This window comes from Nansenia antarctica (assembly GCF_963989245.1).
Source record: "Nansenia antarctica genome assembly, chromosome: 19".
Lineage (NCBI taxonomy): Eukaryota > Metazoa > Chordata > Actinopteri > Argentiniformes > Microstomatidae > Nansenia > Nansenia antarctica.
The window spans coordinates 13,997,081-14,020,575 of record NC_137692.1 but is presented as its reverse complement, the minus strand read 5'-3'; the positions used below and the strand labels follow the sequence as shown (position 1 = coordinate 14,020,575).

The 23,495-nt window shown below is 41.2% G+C and overlaps 2 protein-coding genes across 2 annotated transcripts; both read right to left on the bottom strand.

Moving 5' to 3' along the window:
- Positions 1-3,489: 3,489 nt before the first annotated feature.
- Positions 3,490-5,691, bottom strand: LOC308173789 (lysine-specific demethylase 8-like; the record flags this gene model as incomplete). Its single annotated transcript, XM_080548843.1, has 7 exons — positions 3,490-3,654; positions 3,855-3,947; positions 4,039-4,188; positions 4,377-4,424; positions 4,547-4,679; positions 4,942-5,114; positions 5,230-5,691. 7 exons carry the CDS (start codon positions 5,689-5,691, stop codon positions 3,490-3,492), a joined length of 1,224 nt encoding a protein of 407 aa, XP_080404969.1.
- Positions 5,692-11,174: 5,483 nt separating this feature from the next.
- On the bottom strand, positions 11,175-20,948 carry LOC308173768 (serine/threonine-protein phosphatase 2A 65 kDa regulatory subunit A beta isoform). The gene is made up of 15 exons (XM_080548819.1): positions 20,808-20,948; positions 18,283-18,373; positions 18,010-18,110; positions 17,017-17,249; positions 16,601-16,748; positions 16,347-16,502; positions 16,073-16,187; positions 15,815-15,885; positions 14,735-14,869; positions 13,731-13,904; positions 13,583-13,643; positions 12,528-12,682; positions 12,050-12,192; positions 11,772-11,863; positions 11,175-11,586 (listed from the first exon to the last, which is right to left on the bottom strand). The coding sequence occupies exons 1-15, from the start codon at positions 20,883-20,885 to the stop codon at positions 11,570-11,572; spliced, it is 1,770 nt and encodes a 589-aa protein (XP_080404945.1). The 5' UTR covers positions 20,886-20,948; the 3' UTR covers positions 11,175-11,569.
- Between the last annotated feature and the right edge of the window lie 2,547 nt (positions 20,949-23,495).

The following is a 23,495-nucleotide window of genomic DNA, read 5'->3' as shown; positions in this document are numbered from 1 at the left end:
TCAATGTGGGAGGGGCTTAGTCAGTTAGGGGGAGTGGCCTGTATCAAAGTGGGTGTGGCCTGTATCAACGTGGGTGTGGCTTAGACAGTTAGTGGGAGTGGCCTGTATCAAAGTGGGAGTGGCCTAATTGAGTCAACTGGTATTGTGGTTATCACCAACTTCTCCCATACAGTGCTGATGGACTAGTATAGACCATTGCCGACATGTGTGAAAGGGGACAACACGGGAATAGCTTGGGATGTCGACATAGTTTGGGATTCCATGGAAATGATAGGGAGAAAGAGGCTGTGTGAGAACGGGCTATAGACGACTAACGACTCTCTCCCCGTCTGTGATGATACCTGCGTCGCTGCTTTCACACGTCACGCGCGGTATCAACCAATGAAAATGCGTAGGGGCGTGGACAACATGCAAGATACGCCCCCAGATATTTGCATACAGATCTGATAAAGTGGAAAAGAAAGAATAAATGTGGAAAAGAAAGAATGAAAGAATGAATGTGGAAAAGAAAGAATGAAAGAATGAATGTGGAAAAGAAAGAATGAATGTGGAAAAGAAAGAATGAAAGAATGAATGTGGAAAAGAAAGAATGAATGTGGAAAAGAAAGAATGAATATGGAAAAGAAAGAATGAATGCGTAAAAGAATAAATAAATATAGAAATGTATTTCGTTATACTGTGTGTATTCATTCATTTATTTGTTCATACATTCATGTATCTATATATTTATTGTTAATTTTGACAGACTTGGTCCTCCATAAGATGGAACCTTTATTTTATGAATTACTAACTCAAAAATGCCAACATTTTAAAAATAACACCAGACCAGGGGAAAAAACTCAATTTGGACAAAAATGGAGATAGAACCGTATAATTCTAACGTCACGATTGCATATTGTCCACTGAAATGAAACTCCCAGAATGTCCAACATATTTCTGTTATTCACTGGTGACGGTGGTAGTCTTTTCCTTTTCTAGCCTAACCTCAGTCTAAAAACCGCTAAATCCACCAAAACCTATATTATTGTCAGAAAACTGCTAATTATTATTGGGCTGGTGCCGATCTCCTGCCCCTAAACTGTCTGTTGCCAATGATGTTTGTCAAATTACAACAAAAACCCTCACATTGTAATGTAGCTACTAGGGTGTGTTTTAACTTCACGCACTTTGTAACTTTCAGGTACGGACATTTTGATGTCGCCTAAATGCTATTTATCCAAAAAGTTTTTTTTCCGGCCCAGTGTGATCAAAAGTACCCCATTCGGCTGTAACCCACCCCATCTGGCAACCCTGTGTATAAGAGACTTAACTTCAACTCGAATGAGTTAACACTTGAACTGGAAGCGCTGTACTGAAGTTTGTGAACTGCATATGATGTTTATCACGATGGTCTTCAGATCTTTCTATGCTGATACTGCCTTAAGGCAATAGCTGATGCATTCATGGATTTCACCTTTTGTAAAGCCTCTTAAATGTGTTTCTTTGCCCAGCCTGTGGGGACTTGTTAAATTGCTGTTGCAGACCACCCTCCCATGTTCACCAGGACACTGCACGCATTGACACGTCCCTTCACACATGTATCCATCCGTCTGTCTGTCATTAATAGCCTGTTTTCTTATGCATCTTTTAAAACATGTGGAGATTCAATTCCATTTCTCCTGTTTAATTGTTTTACTTATTTGTATAAATATATTTAAATATGGTGGATTTATATTTCAGCGATGACATTTTCTTCAAATAGAATATATTGATTCAGACATTATTACACAGTCTCTCACAATGACTGGCGTCTACTTTAGCCAGTCATCTGCCAGGCCTGCCACAGACACTGACACCAACACCTGTCCTACAGTCAAACCAGGTGAAACAAACTCTAATATATATATATACCATAAAGTCTTGCCTTGTTTGAATAAATTATGGAAATTACTCCTCATCTCTGAAAGTATCTGCAGGAATAATTTGGGAACACATAATTAAATATGCTAATTTCAAAACGCATTTCCTAACAAATTAAATTGAATTAAAACTCTCCATAATTTATATGCAGGAAGAAATCAGATGGGATAATTTTAATTATGTAAAACAGCAATTGAGAGAGGCTATTTTCCTCCTCTTATGTTGAGTTGAGTAGGTTTCCCATGATTATTAAATGTGAATTACCCTTGAATGTAGGAGCTATGAACTATCGTGCCATAAAGGGTTAAGATGTCAAAACAAGTCTCTGTTATATATATATATATATATATATATATATATATATATATATATATTATACAGTGCCCTCCATAAGAATTGGAAAGAGGAAGCATTTTGTCTTTGTTTAGTTCTATACTCCCAACAGGTGAAATCAAACAATAACTATGGGGCCAAAGTAAAGACTCAGCTTTAATTCAATGTTGTTTTTTTCAGGTTGGATTCACCATTTTTTAAAAACATACACCCCCCCCCCCCCCCATTTCAGGGCTCTTAAAGTATTGGAAATATAATGTATTATAAACATCATATAATGTCCAAATTAAGTATGAATGTTTGGTTGACAATGGCAATTCAATAACTGCCAGCAGTCTGCGACCCAACGACCCCACCAGGTTTTTTTTAGAACTTTTTGCCTAAAATCTTATCAAGAAATTAAATGCATGTTCAATGGGATTTAAATCTGAAGATTGACTTGGCCAGTCAAGAACGCTTTTTGTGGCAGCTATACATTCCCAAACCATAGCACTCCCTCCACCATCACAGATGAGGTGGTATGCTGTACATCTTGGGCAGATCCTTTTTTCTCTCCAAACTTTCCACTTGCAATCACTCTGGTACATGATAATACTCATCTGTCCACAAGACTGTTTTCCAGACCTCTGCAGTCTTTCAGGCACTTTTTTTTTTTTGCAAACTAACCTCATCCTTTTTGAAGATAACTAGTGGTTTGCACCTTGCAGTGAAGCCTTTAGCTCGGCTCGTGACGTATTCTGCGGATGGTAGTCCACTTCACTTGTGTTTTTCTTTTCTTAATTATGGTGATATTATCTTACTGAGCTCACCAGTGCTTTCTGTTTTTTTAATGATGTTACAAACTTGATTTTGGTAAGTCTACGGTTTTGGTTAGTTTCTTATAGATTTCAGCCTCATAATGGTTTCAATGACTTTCATTGACACCACTTTGCTCCTCATGTTGACAGACACCAATAGCAGACTCCAAACGCAAGAAGTGTGATATTACGAATGCTATTTGGTGAGTGAAACCCAGAGGGCATGAAAAAGAATCAATTAAAGAACAGGCATAATCAATATATTTTTTATTTTTTACTTAATTTACATTTCCCCACATCTGGACAAGAGAAACATACTAGAATAGTACAATCAGCAAGACCACTGCAGAAATAGCCAACAGAAAATGGTCATGAAGAACATCGCAATGTTTTTTTCTTTGTTTTTTTTACCCAAATGCCATTTTGTTTTTAAAAAATAAAAGCTTTGTTCTGCTCTGGATCATGACCACCAGAAGCTCACGGAGAAGCTGATCTCCAAAGAACGCACATAATGCCAGTGCTTCACTGGGATGAACAGGACATCCCCAGGCCACAGCACACATTCTAGGTAAGGAGCATTTACAAACTCTGGGAACCGCACTACATCTGGACTCTCTACCTCCACCTGTATTGAAGAAAGCATATACTGTAAATGACATATTTCAGGCCTCTTCCCTGTTCAGAACAAATCCCTAACATGTACCAGAGAGCTAACATGTTAGGGATTAGAACTGGTAGAATGCATAACTAGACTTGAAGACCTAGACGTTGGAGACCTTTATACATAGGGAGTAAGGACATGGAAAAAAGGAACTTAATTCTTACCTGACTGGTGTTGTGTAGGAGCTGTGATTGGTGAGGGTAGAGTTTCTCAGTGTCCTCTGGGGAGTACAGACGTATGTACTTTTTCCCAACCACCTGTTGCACAAAAGGAAAAATGCAGTCACAAAATCTCTTCTGTCAGGAGTCTCCTTCCCTTCCCTTCCCTGTGGACATGTGTAAGACTCACCTGGGCCAAGAAGTTCTGTTGAGGATCTTGATGAAGAGGTGACACCGTACCTCCTGGACCAAACCAAGCATTGATGGTGATGTCATCTTCATCTCCCTCACCAAGACAGCAGTAGTCAGGGATACAAATGTCTTCTTTCAGTTCTGGTACCTTGCATTTTCCAGAATATATTTTTATTGACTGTATCGATGCAAATAATAATCATGAAATTTGGAGCACTGATGTACTATCAACTCCAGTTACTATCGTGCCACATTCTCTTTGTTTTTATTGTAAAGTGCACTGTATTGCTTGTTTGTTCGAAATATGCTATGTTAATAACATTTTATTTTACCCACCTGATCAAATAGTTGGTGCTGGGCAAGATATCCCAAACCGGTTGCATCCTATGTCAGATTCAGAAAGAGAGGATGGGAAACATAGAGTGCATGAATCCTAGTGTCATCAGAGTACTTGTTCACATCAACAATGACGGGGGATACAATGACCAGGATTACGGCACACTTACTTTTACAAGGATATAGCGATCTATAAATTCATTGACAGTAAGGAGAGTCTGTGACCATTCCTCGTCAGTATATCTTGATCCCACTTCAACAGGTACAGTCCGACAACCAGCAACAGTTCGCAGGTAATCTAGGCTTCACAGAGGAGAAAATCGGAGTCCACAACAAACATGGTGGTAGAACAGCTAAAACCAATCAAACATGTCTTTAAGTGTAGTATGAATAAGGCTCCTCAAAAACACACTTCTCACAGAAGAAAGGTCAATATGCAGTATGAATAGGCATGGGTTAACCGTTTTTGATAAGGTCACTTCAAAAGTGTGTATAATTATGGGCAATGAGAACTAAGAGGAAGACATACACTTACACAACACATTATGCACAAAGAAAAGGTTACCTCCAGAGATGGTCTTTGAGGGCAGGCCAGTGGTCTATAACACCTTCTAATATGACTGGCTTTTGAGGAACCAGGTAACCTGTCTTGAAGCTCTCCAATGATGGACAACGTGTCCTTGGAACTGCTACTGCCTGTTTTACCTCAGGCATAGAGAGGCAGTCAATCTTTATTTTCTGTTGGGAAGCAAAGAGAAGGGAGCATTAATAAAAGAGAACTTCCAGACAAGAAATCAAAAACCACAGTGCATGATGGAAGAAAAGGAATATGATATGCTCCCATGAAATCCACCTTGGCAATAACCCCCTCACACAGATCCTCTTCTTTCGAGTGGCTCCTCTTGACTTCATTTTGCAAGATCCTAACAAGGGTTTGTAACATATTGTTCATGATTGCTGCACCCATGAGGAGACCCATGTCACAAGTCCTTATGGCCTCCTGTACAGTAGCTGTTGAGGAATCCTTGTGGCACAAGGCTGCTACTTTGAACAGACAGCCGTATGAATACACACGCCTCCACTCTTTGTCCACATCACGCCATGTCCCCGTGTTAAGCTTCTCCCAGGAAATGTCCAAGATGATCTGAGCATATTGCCTCAGGGAAGAGACCCCAGTTTTACAGCTGTACAGCTGGTGCCTGGACCGTTTCAGCACATCCACCACGCTGGACTCCACCTTCTCACTGAACTCAAGTGGAAATTCTGCCTCAGTCAAAGGCAAAGCAGCAGAGATGGTTGACCACGGTTCTGCCATAAACGAGACTGGAATAGAGAGAACCTAGAACCATGCAACGGAGTGAAAAGAAATGCTCAAGCTTGTTTTATAGTGTTACCTCTTCGATGCTGGCCCAGGCAGACGTTTTTGTTTTTTTACACTGGGCTGCAAATCGTTTCATCGTGTCTCACCATCGCATGATGCATGTCTAGACACCTATTAGTAGTACACAGTGATGCCGGTAACGCGATACTAAGTAACGCGATACTCTAATCTGAATACTTTTCCCAGTAACGAGTATTCTAACGCGATACTATTTCCAAATCAGTAATCGGATTAAAGTTACTTATTCAAGTGGCTGTGCGTTACTATTGCGTTACTACCTCATAACTTAGGCTAAATGCAGTATTTCTTTGTAATGTTCGATAGTAAACAAACATTTCTCGCGTCTTGGGGAGTGACGTCAGTGCCCACGTTTTCAACACGAGGTTACTATGGAAGGCCATGCCCGCAAAAAACGGCTCTCGACTATCGCGAGATTGCAGCAGAATCGCTCACGTGTATCACCACGCTGATTGCACAGTGTAAACAGAAGCGTAGCCTACACAATGGAGCGAGAACAGAGATATGCGTTAAATAGCTGGAAATATAAGGATTATTTTGAGTTTGTGTCAGCAAAGGATGACAAGAACATAAATGTTGATCATTGATAAACTAAATTGATAAGACTCACCCAGTTTAGGATTAGGATTATATTAGGATCATATCTGAATGGTCAGGGTAGGTTTTAGGTTTTGTGAAACCACTCCTTGCTAGTTACTGTTAAATAAAGATTATATTTATTTTATTGTTTAAAAACAAGTATTTATGTTGGGTGAGGCAAAGAAAGACTCTTTATTTTGTTGTTTTAAGTTATTGTTTAAAGTTTAATTATGTAATTTAAGTTACTGTTAAAATAAAGTGAGTTTTGGCAAAACCAGTTTTCATTTTTATGTTGCGGGGGGGGGGGGGTCGGGTGCCTAGGCAGCTGCCAATAGTAACTAAAAAAGTAACTAGTAATCTAACTTAGTTACTTTTAAAATCAAGTAATCAGTAAAGTAACTAGATTACTTTTTAAAGGAGTAATCAGTAATCAGTAATCAGAATACTTTTTCAAAGTAACTGTGGCAACACTGGTAGTACACCATCAAATGTAGGCTACTGTTAATCTGCCTCTTCTAGGTGTGGTGACGAAGATCCAGAGGACCTGCACAGCTGTCACCGACTTGCTGAAGACACCTTCATGTCAGCGCCAACGTCTCCGGAGTCAATGAAAACCTACTGAGACGCGACTGCGATGCCTCTAATACGGGTGAAGTTTGACTACTCTATTTTTGTTTATAGTTGGTGATGCAACAGGTATGAGCTCTCTGAGTTATTCTTGTTTATTTACACTTTGCCTGTGCTAATCTGACTGTTTCATCACTATACTATCGAGCCTGTTAGGCCAGCTGAGTCTGTTAGGATACTCTCTGTTTCTATTCTACAATTCTGTTTGTTTACATCCTCCTGTAATCGCAAAATCAACGCGTCATTTCTTATTTCTTATTTGACTTGTTAGAGCCTCACAAGTGTAGGCCTACTCTCTACTGCCCCAAGTGGTCGGTGTTTAACACTGCTTATAACATATTAAATACTCTTGTTTGAGCTATGTTCTCTCTTCTTATTTTTTTTCTATTAAGGCAGACTGAGCCTTGAGTTTAATAGGTGACTTTCACCAACAGTTCTGTTTACTCACTGGAATGCTCGGGGTTACGGTGCCCGGGGTTGATGGGTCGTTCTTGATGGGTCTGTTTTTTTGTGTTCTTTGTGTTTATGTTTTCTGTATGTGTGCTGTGTGTGATGTCATTTTCTGTATGTGTGTGTGATGTCATTGTACTCTTTAACTCTTACAACCACATTATTTTCTTCTTGATCTTACTCCTTCTGAACCTATGTCTTATTAGTGACAGTATCTTTGTTAGTTGGCCCAACCAAACTGGATGATGTTAAAGGATTAAAAATAATCCATTTGAATATTAGGAGTCTTCTGCCCAAAATTGATTTACTTCGCGCATGGGTTGTTCTACACAAGCCTAATGTCATCACACTCTCCGAAACATGGCTGAATAGTAACATCTTAAATAATGAAATTAATCTCACAAATTATGTTTTATATAGGTCGGATAGGTGTTCCAGGGGAGGAGGTGTCGCAATTTATGTTTCCTCTGACCTCGTATCTGAGTTAATTATACCTACAATCGAGCCTCTTCATTTTGAATGTGTTTTCGTTAAGGTTATTCTCCATGTAAATAAATATGTAACTATTGGTAGCATATATAGACCTCCCTCTTCACCTGCTGACTCCTTTAACTGCCTAATATCTACTGTCAATTCTATTTCTTCTAGAAATGAAATAGTACTATTGGGTGATTTTAATAAAAATTGGCTGGATAAGACCTCTGACAAAGAAAAAAAGCTACTTAGTAGTCTAAATGTTACTCAGTTAATTAATGAGCCTACTCGCATCACCCCCAGAACCCAATCTCTGTTCGACTGGATACTGGTTTCACATCCTGATAGGTTTCTAAGGGCTGGTGTTTTGTCTGATTGTTTAATCAGCCTCTCTATATATTGTTATATATATTAATATATTAATTAATATAAATTAATTATATAATTAATATATATAATATATAATAATATAATAATAATAATAATAATAATAATATATATATATATATATATATATATATAATATATAATATAATATTATTATAATAATATAATAATTATATATTATTATATATTAAATTATATATTAATATATATTGTTTAATCCAGCCACCCCTCGCCTGGAGCTAATACTACCAGTCCTACTCCACTACCACCTCCCTTCCCTCCCCCAGAACAAGTTGCCCTCTGCTGGGGTAAGGCCAGTGCGCCTTCACCCCAGGTCCTCCAGGACACTTAACCCAACCCTGACTTGTACTTCTCAACAACTTTGTCTCTGACTTGTTTGGAGAGTTCCTTGGTCTTCATGGCAGTGTTTGGTTGGTGGTGCCTCTTGCTTAGGTGTTGCAGCCTCTGGGGCCTTTCAGAAAAGGTGTGTATATACTGACAGATCATGTGACACTTAGATTGCACACAAGTGGACTTCATTTCACTAATTATGTGACTTCTGAAGGTAATTGGTTGCACCAGAAGTTTTTAGGGGCTTCATAACAAAGGGGGTGAATACATATGCACATGCCAATTTTCAGTTCTTTATTTTTTTAAATTCTTTTTTTATATATTTCTCATTTCATTTAAAAACTAACACTATTTTGTGCAGATTCATCAAATAAAATTCTGATTAAAAAAATGTTTAAATTACAGGTTGTAATGTAATAAAATAGGTAAAAAGCCAAGGGGGGTGAATACTTTTGCAAGGCACTGTAAGTAATACTTTTTTTGCTGTGATGAGGCAGTAAGAGAGGAGATGTTGTTGGGCTGTGGTGAGTTTTCTTAATGTTTCAGATACACCGAGAATAATCAATAAAGGATCTGGCTCTATTGGAATATTTAGAATTTCTGAGATGTTGTTGAAGATATCAGTCCAAAAGGATGTGACTTTGGGGCACGATACGAAGCTATGAAAGAGAGTTGCCTCTGAGGAATGACATTTATCACATGTGGGTGATACGTCTGGATACATGTTGTGTATTTTATATGAACAGTATGTAAATCTACAGAAAATACAGTATGTATGTTACGGTACATGTGGGAATACGGTACATGTGGGAAAACTAGGGTTAGGGTTAGGTGCTAGGGTGACTTGGTACATGCTGGCATGTCTAACCCTAACCTTAACCCTAATCCTAACCCTAACCTTAACCCTAGCACCTAATCCTAGTTTTCCCACATGTACTGTATTCCCACATGTACCGTAACATGTACACTACTGTACTGTATTACAACTCAATGCAAACACTACATAGGATCCATTACACACAACAATACTCACTGAAAACAATGTTCAGGGTGTGATGTTTTTTTTAATGTATTTATGGAAGTGTATTTATGGAAGTGTCTTAAATTTTGAGTTGTTATGTTTAATGAATGAGGCCAGGTGTGTTCATTGTGTTCAAATTTTGCTGACTGTGGCAAGCATTTTGCATCACATGAGCTTTAATTTGAGCAGAGTTTTTTGCAACTTGTGTTTTAGCAAGACAAAATGTGTTTAGATTTATGAGAAAAGGAGGATTGTGTTTTGTGAATTGTGTCTTCATGTGAAATGTGTTTATGGTTTTGGCAAATGGGAGCTAGTTTTATTAAATGTGTTTAGAGAACTGGTCATTTGGTTTAGAGAATTGGCTTTTGTGTTTTAGCAATTGGGAAAAACTGTAATTGTAAAAGTAAATGTATTCATGTTCAACATTAACCTTAGTTTAAAAGTTAAACCACGTTGGTGCAACCCAGCCTAAACTACACTTCCACGTAAAGTTACAAAAGTAAAGATTTTAAGTATGTATGATCGCAACACGTTAGCAGAATTTCTAATTTTGCAAGTAGCCCATGAACATGAATTAATCTAATGTTCACTAGGGTTGGTATTACGGTAATACCATGAACCGTGGTATTTGAAAATAGCAAATGTGTCAATAGCAATAGTCAATTAACGTCAACAAATAAAATCTGCTGCACAATGTGCGCATATATATATATACTGTATATATATATATATATATATATATATATATATATATATATATATAATAAACGCCTTAAGAGTGTTTGTCCAGCACCACTGTCTGTGTGGTTGAAGACGCTATTGAAAGTGATGACAGAACATTTTGTAAAATATGTAATTTGTCAAAAAATACTGATTTGGAATGAATCCTAATCACATGACCACTTCTCCTCAGAGGAAGGAGACACTATTCACAGCACTCGTCTGCTGTAACATGCGTTGTACTCGGGTGATGCAGTGTTTCCCATACAGTCCAATTTGTCGACAGTCTCATTACGAACCAAACGTATTTTAAGCACATTCTCCAGCACTGCTTGTGGAAAGTGTTCAAAAAGGTTTGTGGAAAGGATAAAGTCCAATGCACACGGGATGCGATTTTGTCGCACCGCCGAATTCGATTCCATTGTTTTGAATGAGACCCAATGAGACAATGCATACAGCGTGCGATGCGATATTGTCGCACGACAACATTCGATTCTCCATTCACATTCATTCATTGGTGTGAATTGAGAATCGAATGTTGTCGTGCGACAAAATCGCACGCCGTGTGCATTGGCCTTAAGGCTTTGGTCCACCTTTCACCAGCCGCTGTCACAAATCCATCATTTGGAACGGGCACCTGCACCTTCGTCAAAGCCCGGCCATGTGATTCTGAATCCCACGGTAAAACCCTAAACCGCTGTTACATTTAGGGACAGTTTGACGGTATCAACAACTGGAACCCGCCCAACCCTAATGTCCACATGTTTTTAAATAATAAAATAATTTAAAATGAAGATCAAATATCCACATGTTTAATTATGTTAAAATGAAGATCAAATGTCTACATGTTCAAATATGTTACAAAAAAAGACAAACGTTTTAATGGCGTGTCCTATCTTCTCCACATGAATGTACATAGTATCAGCACCAACAAGCATGCACGACATGGAGCAGAGCGAGTTCTACTGATGCGGTAAAGCATCCATGTACAGCAGGAGGGAGATGAGGCCTGGGCTACGCTGGGACAGTGAACGACCATTGGCGGTACAAAAAAAAGAATGTTGTGAATAGCTCAATTCATTCCCTATACAGAACCAGCACAGAACATCAATAAATATATCTTAAAGTGTTGTCAAGTTGTCTGTTGTTGTCTTGGTGGTTGTTAGGGTAACCATTTTGGAGAGTTTACGCCAGGACCAGAACTGTAGAGAAGGAAACACAGAAGGTTCACAACGACTCAGTGGATTGATGACGCTCACATCAGCCCAGGTGATATCACAATGTATCTATCATGGCAGACAAAACACTGATATAACACCATATAAGATGTTACTATATGCTACAATTAAATAATCCAGGTGACTTCAAACAGAGGAGGACTACATACCACTTATAGCCTCCTGGGCGAAGTACTTGACATCCATGTCTGTGTCTGTGGCCAGTTTCTCCAGCACTGGTTTCACCTCTGTCTGCAGGGCACTGATGACAAACAAACAGTTATCAGTGTTGCACAGTGTACAATACACAGCTAGTTCAGTTTCTCGCAAAGTGGAGTGGAGAATAGAGGAGTGAGGGCTTTAGCTGAATCCCATAAGCATGCTGCTGTTGAGGCGTGTGTGTCGAGGTGGTTAAAGGATGTGTTCAGTGGTCTAACTGAGGACATACTTGCTCTCCAAGACTGGTCCGATCTTCTGGAGGGTCTTGGCCACGTTGAAGCGCACGTTGGCCACCTGGTCGTTGGACATCTTCAGGACTATCGGCAGCATCTGCTTGGTGGTGATGTCCTGACCACACGCCTCTGACAGGGCCTGAAGAGGGACGCCAGGGAAACATTGTTCATAACCAGGTTATGACGCATTGCATAATACTGTCTGAGAGAGGACATGAGGTGGTCACAAACACAGTAACACAGATAGTACTCCTGCAGGACAACTGGTAGACACTTGTCATGCCATTTATTACGTTGACAAGTTTTTCTATAAATGTCATCATTTTATAAAAAGCATCTTCCTATTTTTGCTTTCCATGAAAAAGTATTTGATCAGTTAATGCCTGAAATGTGAACAACCAAAGTGAGTAAAATAGAGAACAGAGACACTCAATATAAATCAGCAGGTGATTGTAGACAAGCGGCAGGACTCACGTTGATGCAGAAGAGCGTGGTCATCCTGTGCAGGTAGTTGGGGTCGTTGGCCATGCCCACCACCTTGGGCACGATGGTGTTCTGAGCCCACTCTGCCCCAAACTTCTCCACCAGCTTCATCAGGTTACAGGTGGCAGCCTCACGGATGGCATACACTGGCAACAGCAAACACATACTTTAATATTCATTTTGTACAAACGTTAAATAAATGGGAGTGGTTTTGCCCAAATAGATAACCTCTTCAATGAGAATCCCATGACCTCAAGTTAGTAAAAGCAATGTTTCATGGAATATTTCTATTTCTTTCTTCTTATTCTTTCTGAGTGGGGCAATCTCACTCATATTTTTAATATGGCTGTACTCTCTAAATCAGCTTATCTGTGACATAACATCAGAAGCCACAGACCAGATCTCACATTTCATATTCAAAACAATAGCTGATGGCCACGGAGAATGAGAAGAAAAAGGCAAAGAAAAGGTACAGACAAAACTCGGCCAGCCAATCAAAAGGTTTGTGGAGATTTAAAAAAAGACTCATTTAGACCTAGGCTTCGCTTTATCGGATGCTCTAAATGTTAAATGTCTCATGCACACTCATTTTCGTTTTTATTTACAAAAATCTATCGGGGCATCCCTACTCTAGGTTGTTATAATATGGTGTGTGAGCGTGTGAACAGCCTTCCATTAGTCCACATCTGTCATCATCGCTGTGGGCCTGTAGCCAACACAGGTTTAACCTGCCTAAATGCCTGGCTAACCCCTAACCAGCTCAAAACCGCCTCTCTCTACCTCACTCCCACTACCACAGAGGACATTATGGGACGTGGCCATAGGGGAAAGGGACAGGCTAGAGCTGGGACAGAACTAAGACATATTGACTTGTCCTACTGGCTGGCCAGCTCATTATGTGAAGCACTGACAGATGCCTCTAGGAGAGACAGGTGGACAGACAGATGCCTCGAGAAGAGACGGGTGGACAGACAGACAGATGCCTCTAGGAGAGACAGGTGGACAGACAGATGCCTCGAGAAGAGACGGGTGGACAGGTGTCTTACCGTGATCGATCAGCCAGGCCATACACAGGGTGTTCAGCTTCTCATCAAAGAACTCCACTCCCTATGGAGACACATGACAGATCACCTTCAACTCAAAATGCCACTCAGAAGGATGTATTAGTATGTGTGTATGGGGGTATAGACTGACCAGCTGGCCTGCCAACAGGGGCATGTACTCTATGATGGCGAGGCGGACCCTCCACTTGGCGTCCTCTGCCAGCTCGACGATGGCGGGCAGCAGAGACTGGGACAGCTGACGGATGCCAATCACCTCGTTGACACAGTCCAGGTTGGAGATGATGTTGAGACGCACCTCTGGACACTGAGGACAGTAACAGGACAGGATTTAGAGGAGCACAAAGTAGAACAATATTCAGCAACAGACAACAAGCATAGTTGTTCTGTTTCTCTCCTGTGGTCTGTTTTTTGGAGTTCCAACAGCTAGCTGAGAGAATACACCACCAGGACTCAAGTCATATTTAAACATATATATAGTCACCAGAGGAGAAGCCACAACATCGCCTTCTGGTTATTTATTTTGCAAAGACGGCACCAGTCACCCAGGTTAAAGGTCGCTAGCTTTCCAGCCAACGTTGCCCTTTGGCTACCAAATATGGGCGGTAGGGAAAATGGTGTCAGACACATAAATAATTGATCTAATCGATTTAAAATGTATATTACATATAAATACAATTATTCATACTGTATACCCCTAAAACATTTTAGGATGATATAAATAGTATATATGCACCGTTCAACCCTCCGTCTGGTAGTACAATGTTAAAACCAGGTGTAGGGTTGAGCAGTATCAATGTTAAAACAATGTTAAAATCCAAATAAGGCTTAAAATTAATTAAAAGAATTAATATTTTATAAATGTCAAAAACAAGCCTGGATTTTCCTTGAGCGACATTGATGTTATACCCTCCAGGTTAACAGCATTAGTCTCAGTTCATGAGGACAATCTGATCCGCCAGGTCAGGCAAGAACAGACAGCGTGTCATGTATCCCACAGTTGGCAGGCCTCCAGCTACTCTGAGGTTTCTTCTACATACAAACACACACCAGCCATTGACAATCCACCTTGACTTGGTCTATGAGCTGGGAGCAGGAAGAGAGAGAGAGAAGGCAGGCGAGGGCCAGGTAGGGTACCTCGTCTTTGAGCTGGGCAAGGAACAGAGGCAGGAGGTGTTCCACGGTGTTGTCCTTCCCCAGGATGGTGGACAGGCCCATGATGACCGAGGCCAGGGCTGACTTCACATGCTGGTTCGTGTCCGACACCAGCTCCTGGAGGGAGGGACAGAGGGGGGGGGGGAGGTCAGACTACACCCATCGTCTACATCACATTTAGGCTCTTTCAGGATCCTGGGGGGCAAAGCTGTTATATTTGGAACTGATAGTGGAGATCCAAATAAACTAATCAAATCGGCAGGGTGGACAACATTGGAAATCATCTTTTCCAACCAGGGGGTGTTTCAGACGTGATGCAATAGTCGCTGCAGAAACGTTTACTGTCAGGAGAAAAGGGGGATCGAGGACCAATTGGAGGACCATGTGTTTCATTTGGGAATCATGGAGGTTTCAGGTCATGTGTCAGCAAGCTGCCTGCATGGCCTTTCTGTTGTTGGCACATCCAGCAGAAACAAGGTCTGTGGTGACATTAATCAGTTCTGTTTACACAAGCAGACGCTCCGCACTGCTCATAAACAACGCCATGGAAGATGAAAATACAACAGTGCCCTCTGCTGGCTAAAGGCTTTAGGGAGCTGCTACACTGACGTCATCACAGGCTACAGCTCAGTAGTCTGACAGTGGCCGCATCGTTTTCATATGCGCCGAGCAGACGTAACCGAAGGCATACGCCATGCTGCTTTCACTCACACTGAGTTTTCAGATCAGTGCAGATGAAGGACAGGGGATTAGAGGCCAAGTTAGCTTATTGGGGTGCGGCCATGGGCTCTACCTACAATGGACACGTTCATGGCTGTGACAGGTTGAGAGAAAGCATTTACAGGGTTATGCTAACCAGCAGGCTGAGAGGAGAGAGACCCACCAGGGTCTAGAAACACAGCTGATATTGGCCTCCATCAACAGAGAATCTGTTCAACTCGAGTGTGTCAGTCACGTGACAAACACACATGACTGGCCGCCTCTAGCTAGAGAAATCTAAACAGATGAAAGTAAAGTGGTTCGTCTCTTTATGACTCATGGTTGTCTAAAGTTAGTTTGTACCTTGACACAAGGCAGAATGTGAGTCATGATGATGGTCTCTCTGCTGTCTTCTGGTAGATTCTCACAGAACTCTGGGGGGCAGAAACAAGTTTGGGTTAGTTCACACTGCAAAGCTGTCTGGATGTTGAGGACTCATTGTAGCATCTAGTCTATAGTCAGTACTTCACATTACCTGTCTGTTTTCGTTAGTTTTCTTTATTTTCTTCCTGCACCTACAGCACCTAATTGGATCATCTATTAAACTGTAGCTAGACTCACCCTTGACTTTGTTGGCAGCAGCTGCCCTGACCTCTGCCTCACAGTCCTTCAGAAGGTTCTGGAAGGCTGGCACCAAGTCGTTCTTGGTGATCTCTGGACCAACCGCTTTCTGGAGCTGTAACATCACAGTAACACATCAATTAACATACAAACTGTGTGCAAAGCAAGCGTGCAAGGGAGGGGAGGGGGGTGTTAAGTTAGTGTACAAAGCTGTTTGTTCAAATGTACATTAAAGCATCAAATATTCTGTAAGGAGAAGAAATCTCCTCCTAACCTCAGAGAACTTGTCTGCCACCATGTAGCGGACCCTCCAGGACTTGTCCTCTGCCGCCTGGCGAAGGGTCGGCATCACCAGGGTTTCCAGGTCTTCCTGGGGCAGCAGGGTGGCGATGCTAACACACGCCTCCACCGCTAGCAGGCGGACAGAGTCCTAACATAGAGGACCATTGGGATTAGCTTAATGTCATGTCATTTCTCTTAGCGATAATTCCAGTAATGTATCCGTCCAGTGTCCCGCTAACTAATTACCTGCTCATCTGAGGCCAGCGCAGTGAAGAGAGAGATGATGTCACTCTTGACGTAGTCCAGCTCCAGAACCTTGGCGAACTCGCCCAGCTTGGAGGCGGCCGCACGGCGCACCATGGGAGTGTCGTCTGAACACAGCGTACGGAAGTGTCTAGAGAGAACAACAACACACTAACGTTAGAACATAACTTTCCATGCTTTCTCCTGCTTGCTCCTACTGAACATGACCATGGTGCAGTTAGTTTGTGTTACTAGTAATGTGTGTGAGGCTAGTCTGTGCATTATTGTGTCTGTGACGTGTGTGTGTGTGTGTGTGTGTGTGTGTGTGTGTGTGTGTGTGTGTGTGTGTGTGTGTGTGTGTGTGCGTGAGAGAGAGAGAGAGAGAGAAGGTAGCAATGTATGGTCTCTGCTGTACTCACTGGCGGATCTCAGCCTTGACAGTGCTGGAGACGCGGGGATAGCAGACAGAGAACAGGCCACAGGCAGAGGTACGGGAGGTGAACCAGTCACCACTGGCCAGGCGCTTCACTAAGGGCTCGAAGTGAACCTCCAGGTCCACAGGGGAGTGCTCCTGGGAAATCTTACGCAGAGACTCCACAGCCTTGTCTCTCACCACTGTCTCCTCTACGGTGGCCAGGCTCTCCAGGGGAGGCTGTGGAGACATGGATAGGTAGACTCAAAATGTGTGTGGGTGTGGATCCCCAGCAGACAGTGGACATACTCAGGCCCTCTCCCACAAGCATCAAGACACTGGGTCTGTGTCTGTGTCTGTGTGTAGGGCTGGGTTCAAAAAATCGATTTCCCGATTCAGAATCGATCTTCATTAAAATGAGCGATTATCGATTCCTAAATCCCGAGATCGATTTTTTTTTTTTTTTTTTTTGCTTGCAGCTTCAACCCGCAACGAGATCTCGTGCTACAAGAATTGATCATATCTCACGCAACGTGAGGTCTCAACACTAAAATCTAAAAACATGGCGATGGCAGGGACACTCAAGTCACCACCAGGCTTAAAGTCAGATGTCTGGGTGCATTTTGGATTAAACAGATGTGACGATAGAGATGAGCTGGACAAAAGCAAAGTCATATGTAAATAAAAAGTACATTCATGTAACTGCTTTGGAGTCAATTCATTGATATGTTTAACAATGCTACATGTTATAGGGTTCCTTGAACCATTTATAGCATTAATTCTGAGAATCTCTTTCATATTCAAGCAAAAAATGTATATTTTAACTAGATCGAATCGGAATCGAATCGAATCGAATCGAATCGTGAATCGAATCGAATCGTGAGCTCACTGAGCTGGTGAATCGGAATCGAATCGTTTTGGGAAATCAGTGGCGATACCCAGCCCTATCTGTGTGTGTGTGTGTGTGTGTGTGTGTGTGTGTGTGTGTGTGTGGACTCACCAGCAGGCAGTGGACGTACTCGGGCCCACCCACCAACATGGTGAAGTTCCCCAGTTGCTCAGCCAGGGCAAGCAGCACCTCATCTTCATCATAGATGGTGTCTACAGAAGAGAGAAGGTCAAACATCACATACATGCCTTGCCACTGCCCCTGTGAATGCCAGAATGCATTGTTTTCAAGAATGTTATGACAGAGAATTGCTGTCATAAGTCAGGTCTCATGACCGTGGATGTTTCTAGCATCTATAAAAGGTGCGTGGCAGTTGATCCGTACCTGTGAGGAAGGGGAGGAGCTCTGTGCGGGTCCGCTCCACCCCCAGAGCCAGGGCAATGGTGGACAGCTTCTTGATGCTATTCAGTCGCAGCTGAGAAGACAACAGCAGGTTGTAACCAGTTTCTAAGGACAGTTCTATATTCTGTGCCATTTTTAAAAAGCTAATAGAGCCCTAAGGAAGGCTAGATACAACTATGATAGAAGTATCAAATACATGCCAAAAACCCTTCTCCCTTAAGATTCTTTGAGAATATTTTCAGAACAATCTATGACTAAATCGACATTTTGGGGCCAAATTCAGATAGAACGTACAGTTTACCAGAAGATGTTCCATCAGAAAGACTAATATACACTAGGCTATACTATCCCTTTGGGGACGAGTTGAAAGTTCTATGTCAGCTGTCAGATACAATAGCCATGTCGGGACTTTTTAAACTATTAAAAATATCCCAAATAATGGGAAATACTGTACATTTACATGATAATTGCTGCTGTGTGTTTTCTTCTTAGAAATAAGAGCGTATATGCAGATAGCATCTGTTGATGAGCATAAATGGTTGTGTTTTAAGCAGAAAGGACACCAAAAGACGAAGCTTTGTTGTCTACAACAACCTGAAAACCGCTAACATTTTCCGTTTGAGGCTTTTTTTGTGTGTAAATAAAAGACGTGCGCCCTCAATTTCGCCTAGCAAAATCCTCTCATTCCGCGCTGCACTAGTGAGATGGCTATTTGAACTAAAGCTATGTTTATCCATATATTTTATCTTCAAAAAGCTTACCAATGCCTCAGACATAACATGAGACCGGTGCAGATCTAAGTTGTCTGAGATGGACAACACTGCGTCTGCGTGTGTGTGTAAACGTGTCAGTCGGCTACAATTCAAAATACCCCAAATATGCATGATCTAATGCCTCTGTAATGATATTTCTAAATACAATAAGTAATAGCCTACTATAATATATAGTGACATATACACTGACCGGCCACTTTATTAGGTACACCTTTTCAACTGCACGTGAACGGAAATATCTAATCAGCCAATCATGTGGCATGGGTGTTGGTGCCAGGCGGGCTGTTTTGAGTATTTCATAAAGTGCTGATCTACTGGGATTTTCCTGCACAACCATCTCTAGTGTTTACAGAGAATGGTCAGAAAAAAAGAAAATATCCAGTCAGCGGCAGTTCTCTGGGCGAAAATTGTGGTGGTGGTGTGTTAATGGTGTGGGGGATATTTCCTTGGTACAAATCTTCAGCAACTGTGATGTTATAATGTCAATCTGTGAGGAATGTTTCCAGCACCTTGTTGAATGGATACATGTATAGGAGTGCAATTAGCATGACTAATGTTATCAGTCACTAATAAGGGGAACGGTGGAGAATGTGTGTATTGTGGTTAATTTACTACTGTTCAGCACTTGAAGTTACATTCATGCCTGCCCATAGCATAAATCATTCTTGCCTCTAATGTTCAAGGCTGCTGTATTTCACGAGAAGGAACAATACGAGTCCCCTGTCCCTCCTCTTCTGTTGTTATAATTATGAACTTCATAGTGATCTGATGTGTATTTGATAATATGTGTGCATCTAAGCAGCATATATTTTAAATGTACTACAGTTAGCCTATTAGCCTACGTATATTTATTTTTAAAATCATTGCACTAAGTGCCTGGCCCTCAGCAAGTTTGACTTTGACACCCCTGGTTGAAGTGTTATTTCCCAGAATCGTCCAAACTGGTTTAACCAGGTGGTGACGTCACTACACTGCATTGATCGCCCAATGTCCAGGCCTAGGAGACCATAATGTGTTCATGATGACAGCAGTGGGCAACAGATAGTTAGCTACACACACGACCAACATACACATGGCCAACCTGTTTAAGCATAAAGTATATATTAGGACAATATTAGACACCAGTGCATCCATGGGCTGAGGCAGACAGAGATGCAGGCAGCCACCCAGCCCAGCCAGCTGTCAGAACCCTGAACCCTGAATCTCGCGAGAACACCCTTAACTACCCTAGTGTGTCGTATTCTCGCGCGATCCTACAACCAGCTAACTAACTGATATATTTACATTTTAGAAGAGTCAGAGAGGCATTTCAGATGTTTGCCATGACAACATGAGAACTGGGTGCACAGCGTTAGCTTGTTAATAAATACATTAACTCCTAGCCTCACTAGCCAGCTACTTGCTACCTAGCCCATGTACCTGGTTAGCTTGTTAGCTTGTTGGTTCTGCAGTTTTAACCCCCAAACACACGACACCCCGTCGCCTAGCGTAGCTAGCTATAGGTCACACTATGTCGTTGCCAGATCAACCCCATTAGTTTACGTTTGCTAGCTAGTAGTAGTAATACGGTAGCAGATGCTGTCATGACAACCAGCTAGCTAACCAGCTAACTAGCTACAAGGCTGGGTGCGCCCTGTTGAAAGGCCAAGTTTCTAGGGGTATCATACCAAGTATGTGGTGAACAATTAAACAAAAACACGATATTAATATACCAAATGTGCCATGAGGAAGTACCTGAACATCCTCATTCCGAAGCTCGTCGATGAGCACGGCGATAGGGTACAGAGAGTCGTCTCCGTCAGCTCCGGCCATGTCTGATAACGTTACTATAGTACAGAGCGGCGCTTCACTGATACAAGGTTCGTGCTGCTACTACAACCGCCAGGGACCTTCTTCTTTGCCGACTATTCCAGAACGCGGCTCTCACTTTTTGTGTGAATCTCGCGAGAACGGGGCGCTTATATGGAGCTATTTTAGTGCCATCAGAAATTGAATTGTATTTGACAGTTTGAATTGAATATGAGCACAAATTGAATTGTATTTCACAGATCTGAATTGTATTTGACAGATTGAATTGAATCTGAGCACAAACTGAATTTTATTTGACAGATTGAATTGTATTCAATTCAGTTTTCATTATTTTCATTCAGTTTTCAAATTCAGTTTCTCTAAATACAATTCAGTTCTCAAAATACAATTCAGTTTTTCTCAAAATACGAGTTCAGTTTTAGAGGCACTCATCCGGGGACTCTGGGCTAGGTAGAATAATAGAGCACCGATTCTAACTCCCATCCCTCCCATCCGACGTCGTTATATGGAGAAAAGTAATGGAATAGGCAATGTGTGTCCTTTCAGTCTGCCTAAGGTGTTGTAGGGGGGTATTTAGTATAACAGGCTGATGGGTTTATTGTGAGTTTACTTTGATTGTTTGTTTATTGCCTAGATCACCGTATTGAGAAGTCATATGGTTATGGGGGGTGATATTGCAAGGTAATTTAAGCACCTGCGCATCTTGCATGGCGGTAGTGGAGAGAGAGGGGAGTGATGTATTTTTGTTGACCGCATTATACGCATATTCTATATACGCATTGTTTGTTATTTTTCTGGTTTTGATCGCTTATGGATTATTTTTGTACGTCGCCAAGTTTGATTGTTCTATTCAATAAATGATCTCGCTACAGGTGTCATATAACCCTAACCCATATATCCTGTCATATAAAACCTTATTGAATCTCCAGGTAATGTATTTCTGACATCCATCACTTTTGCTGTCGTTAAGATCAGGGATCTCAAGTCTCACGCATTGGGCGTAAGACACACGCGGCGTGTGAGCGTGTGAACGGGATGCGTGAGACTTGAGAGCCCTGAGTTAAGATACTTTATTTTTCTGTTTTGGTAGTCTGTCCAATGTGACACTTGCCCTCCTCCACCGGCCCTAGTTTTGGATCTAGCTTGCTGTTCATTATTTTCATGATAAATCGTAGCTAGCTAGCTATAACATCTTCATATACACCATACAGGCTAAATACTGATTACAGTTTTTCCCAATTGCTAAAACACAAAAGCCAATTCTCTAAACCAAATGACCAGTTCTCTAAACACATTTAATAAAACTAGCTCCCATTTGCCAAAACCATAAACACATTTCACATGAAGACACAATTCACAAAACACAATCCTCCTTTTCTCATAAATCTAAACACATTTTGTCTTGCTAAAACACAAGTTGCAAAAAACTCTGCTCAAATTCTCAAATTAAAGCTCATGGGATGCAAAATGCTTGCCACAGTCAGCAAAATTTGAACACAATGAACACACCTGGCTTCATTCATTAAACACAACGACTAAAAATTTAAGACACTTGTTGCAAATGATTGTGGTGTGTGTGTGTGTGTGTGTGTGTGTATGTGTGTGTGTGTGTGTGTTATAGTGCCATAAATAAATAAATAAACATCACACCCTGAACATTGTTTTCAGTGAGTATTGTTGTGTGTAATGGATCCTCTGTAGTGTTTGCATTGAGTTGTGATATAGTACAGTATTGTACATGTTACGGTACATGTGGGAATACGGTACATGTGGGAAAACTAGGGTTAGGGTTAGGATTAGGGGTAGGGTTAGGGTTAGGGTTAAGGTTAGGGTTAGGGTTAGACATGCCAGCATGTACCAAGTCACCCTAGCACCTAACACTAGTTTTCCCACATGTACCGCACATGTACCGTAACATACATACTGTATTTTCTGTAGATTTACATACTGTTCATATGAAACACACAAATCTATGAATGCCCAATACTCTACAGTGATATATTCTGAGAACAGATACTGTAGTGTAAGGTTTCTAAAAATGTGCTTTGGCAGTTGTGAAAAAAAAAGAACATTCTCACACACTGAACATTGTGTTTTCAGTTGTTTTGTTGTAGTCTGTAATGATGCTTATAGTGTTTACATTTTTGCAGGCTTTGAGCAGCTGTTTTGGTGTGAAAGTTTGAGTTTTGAAGAGAGAAGGTGTGGTTTTGGTTATGTAGCTTTAGAAAAGTGTGTTGTGTTTAGAGTTTTCGGAAAATGGAGGAAAGTTTTGTGAAATGTGTTTTAGCAATTGAGAAAAACTGTAACAGTTATCACCCTAACCCTACTTTGGCAAATGCCCATTGAACAGATTTATTCATTATCCTATCTTAAGAAAACCAATGTAACACTCTCATCTGGGGATTTACACGGCAAATCAAATGAAGAACTACAAATCCCTGATGACAGGGAGCTGACATATGACTGCTCTGATGAATCAACCCCCCTTCATCAATTGTCTCTATATAACGACGCCGATCATTGATCGGCAACGACACTATATAATAGTTTGCCTAACTGGCAATCGGATTTGGGCTCCTAATATCTAAAAAGCACTACGTTTTTCTTATTTTA

Bases quoted from the DNA above. Each gene is read 5' to 3' on its own strand.
- LOC308173768 (XM_080548819.1), bottom strand. From the start codon at position 20,885: ATGGCCGGAGCTGACGGAGACGACTCTCTGTACCCTATCGCCGTGCTC. The intron at 17,250-18,009 runs GTGAGTCCACAC...ATGTCTCCACAG, and splicing joins AGTACGTCCACTGCCTGCTG to CCTCCCCTGGAGAGCCTGGC. The intron at 15,886-16,072 runs GTGAGTCTAGCT...TCTGCCCCCCAG, and splicing joins TGCTGCCAACAAAGTCAAGG to AGTTCTGTGAGAATCTACCA.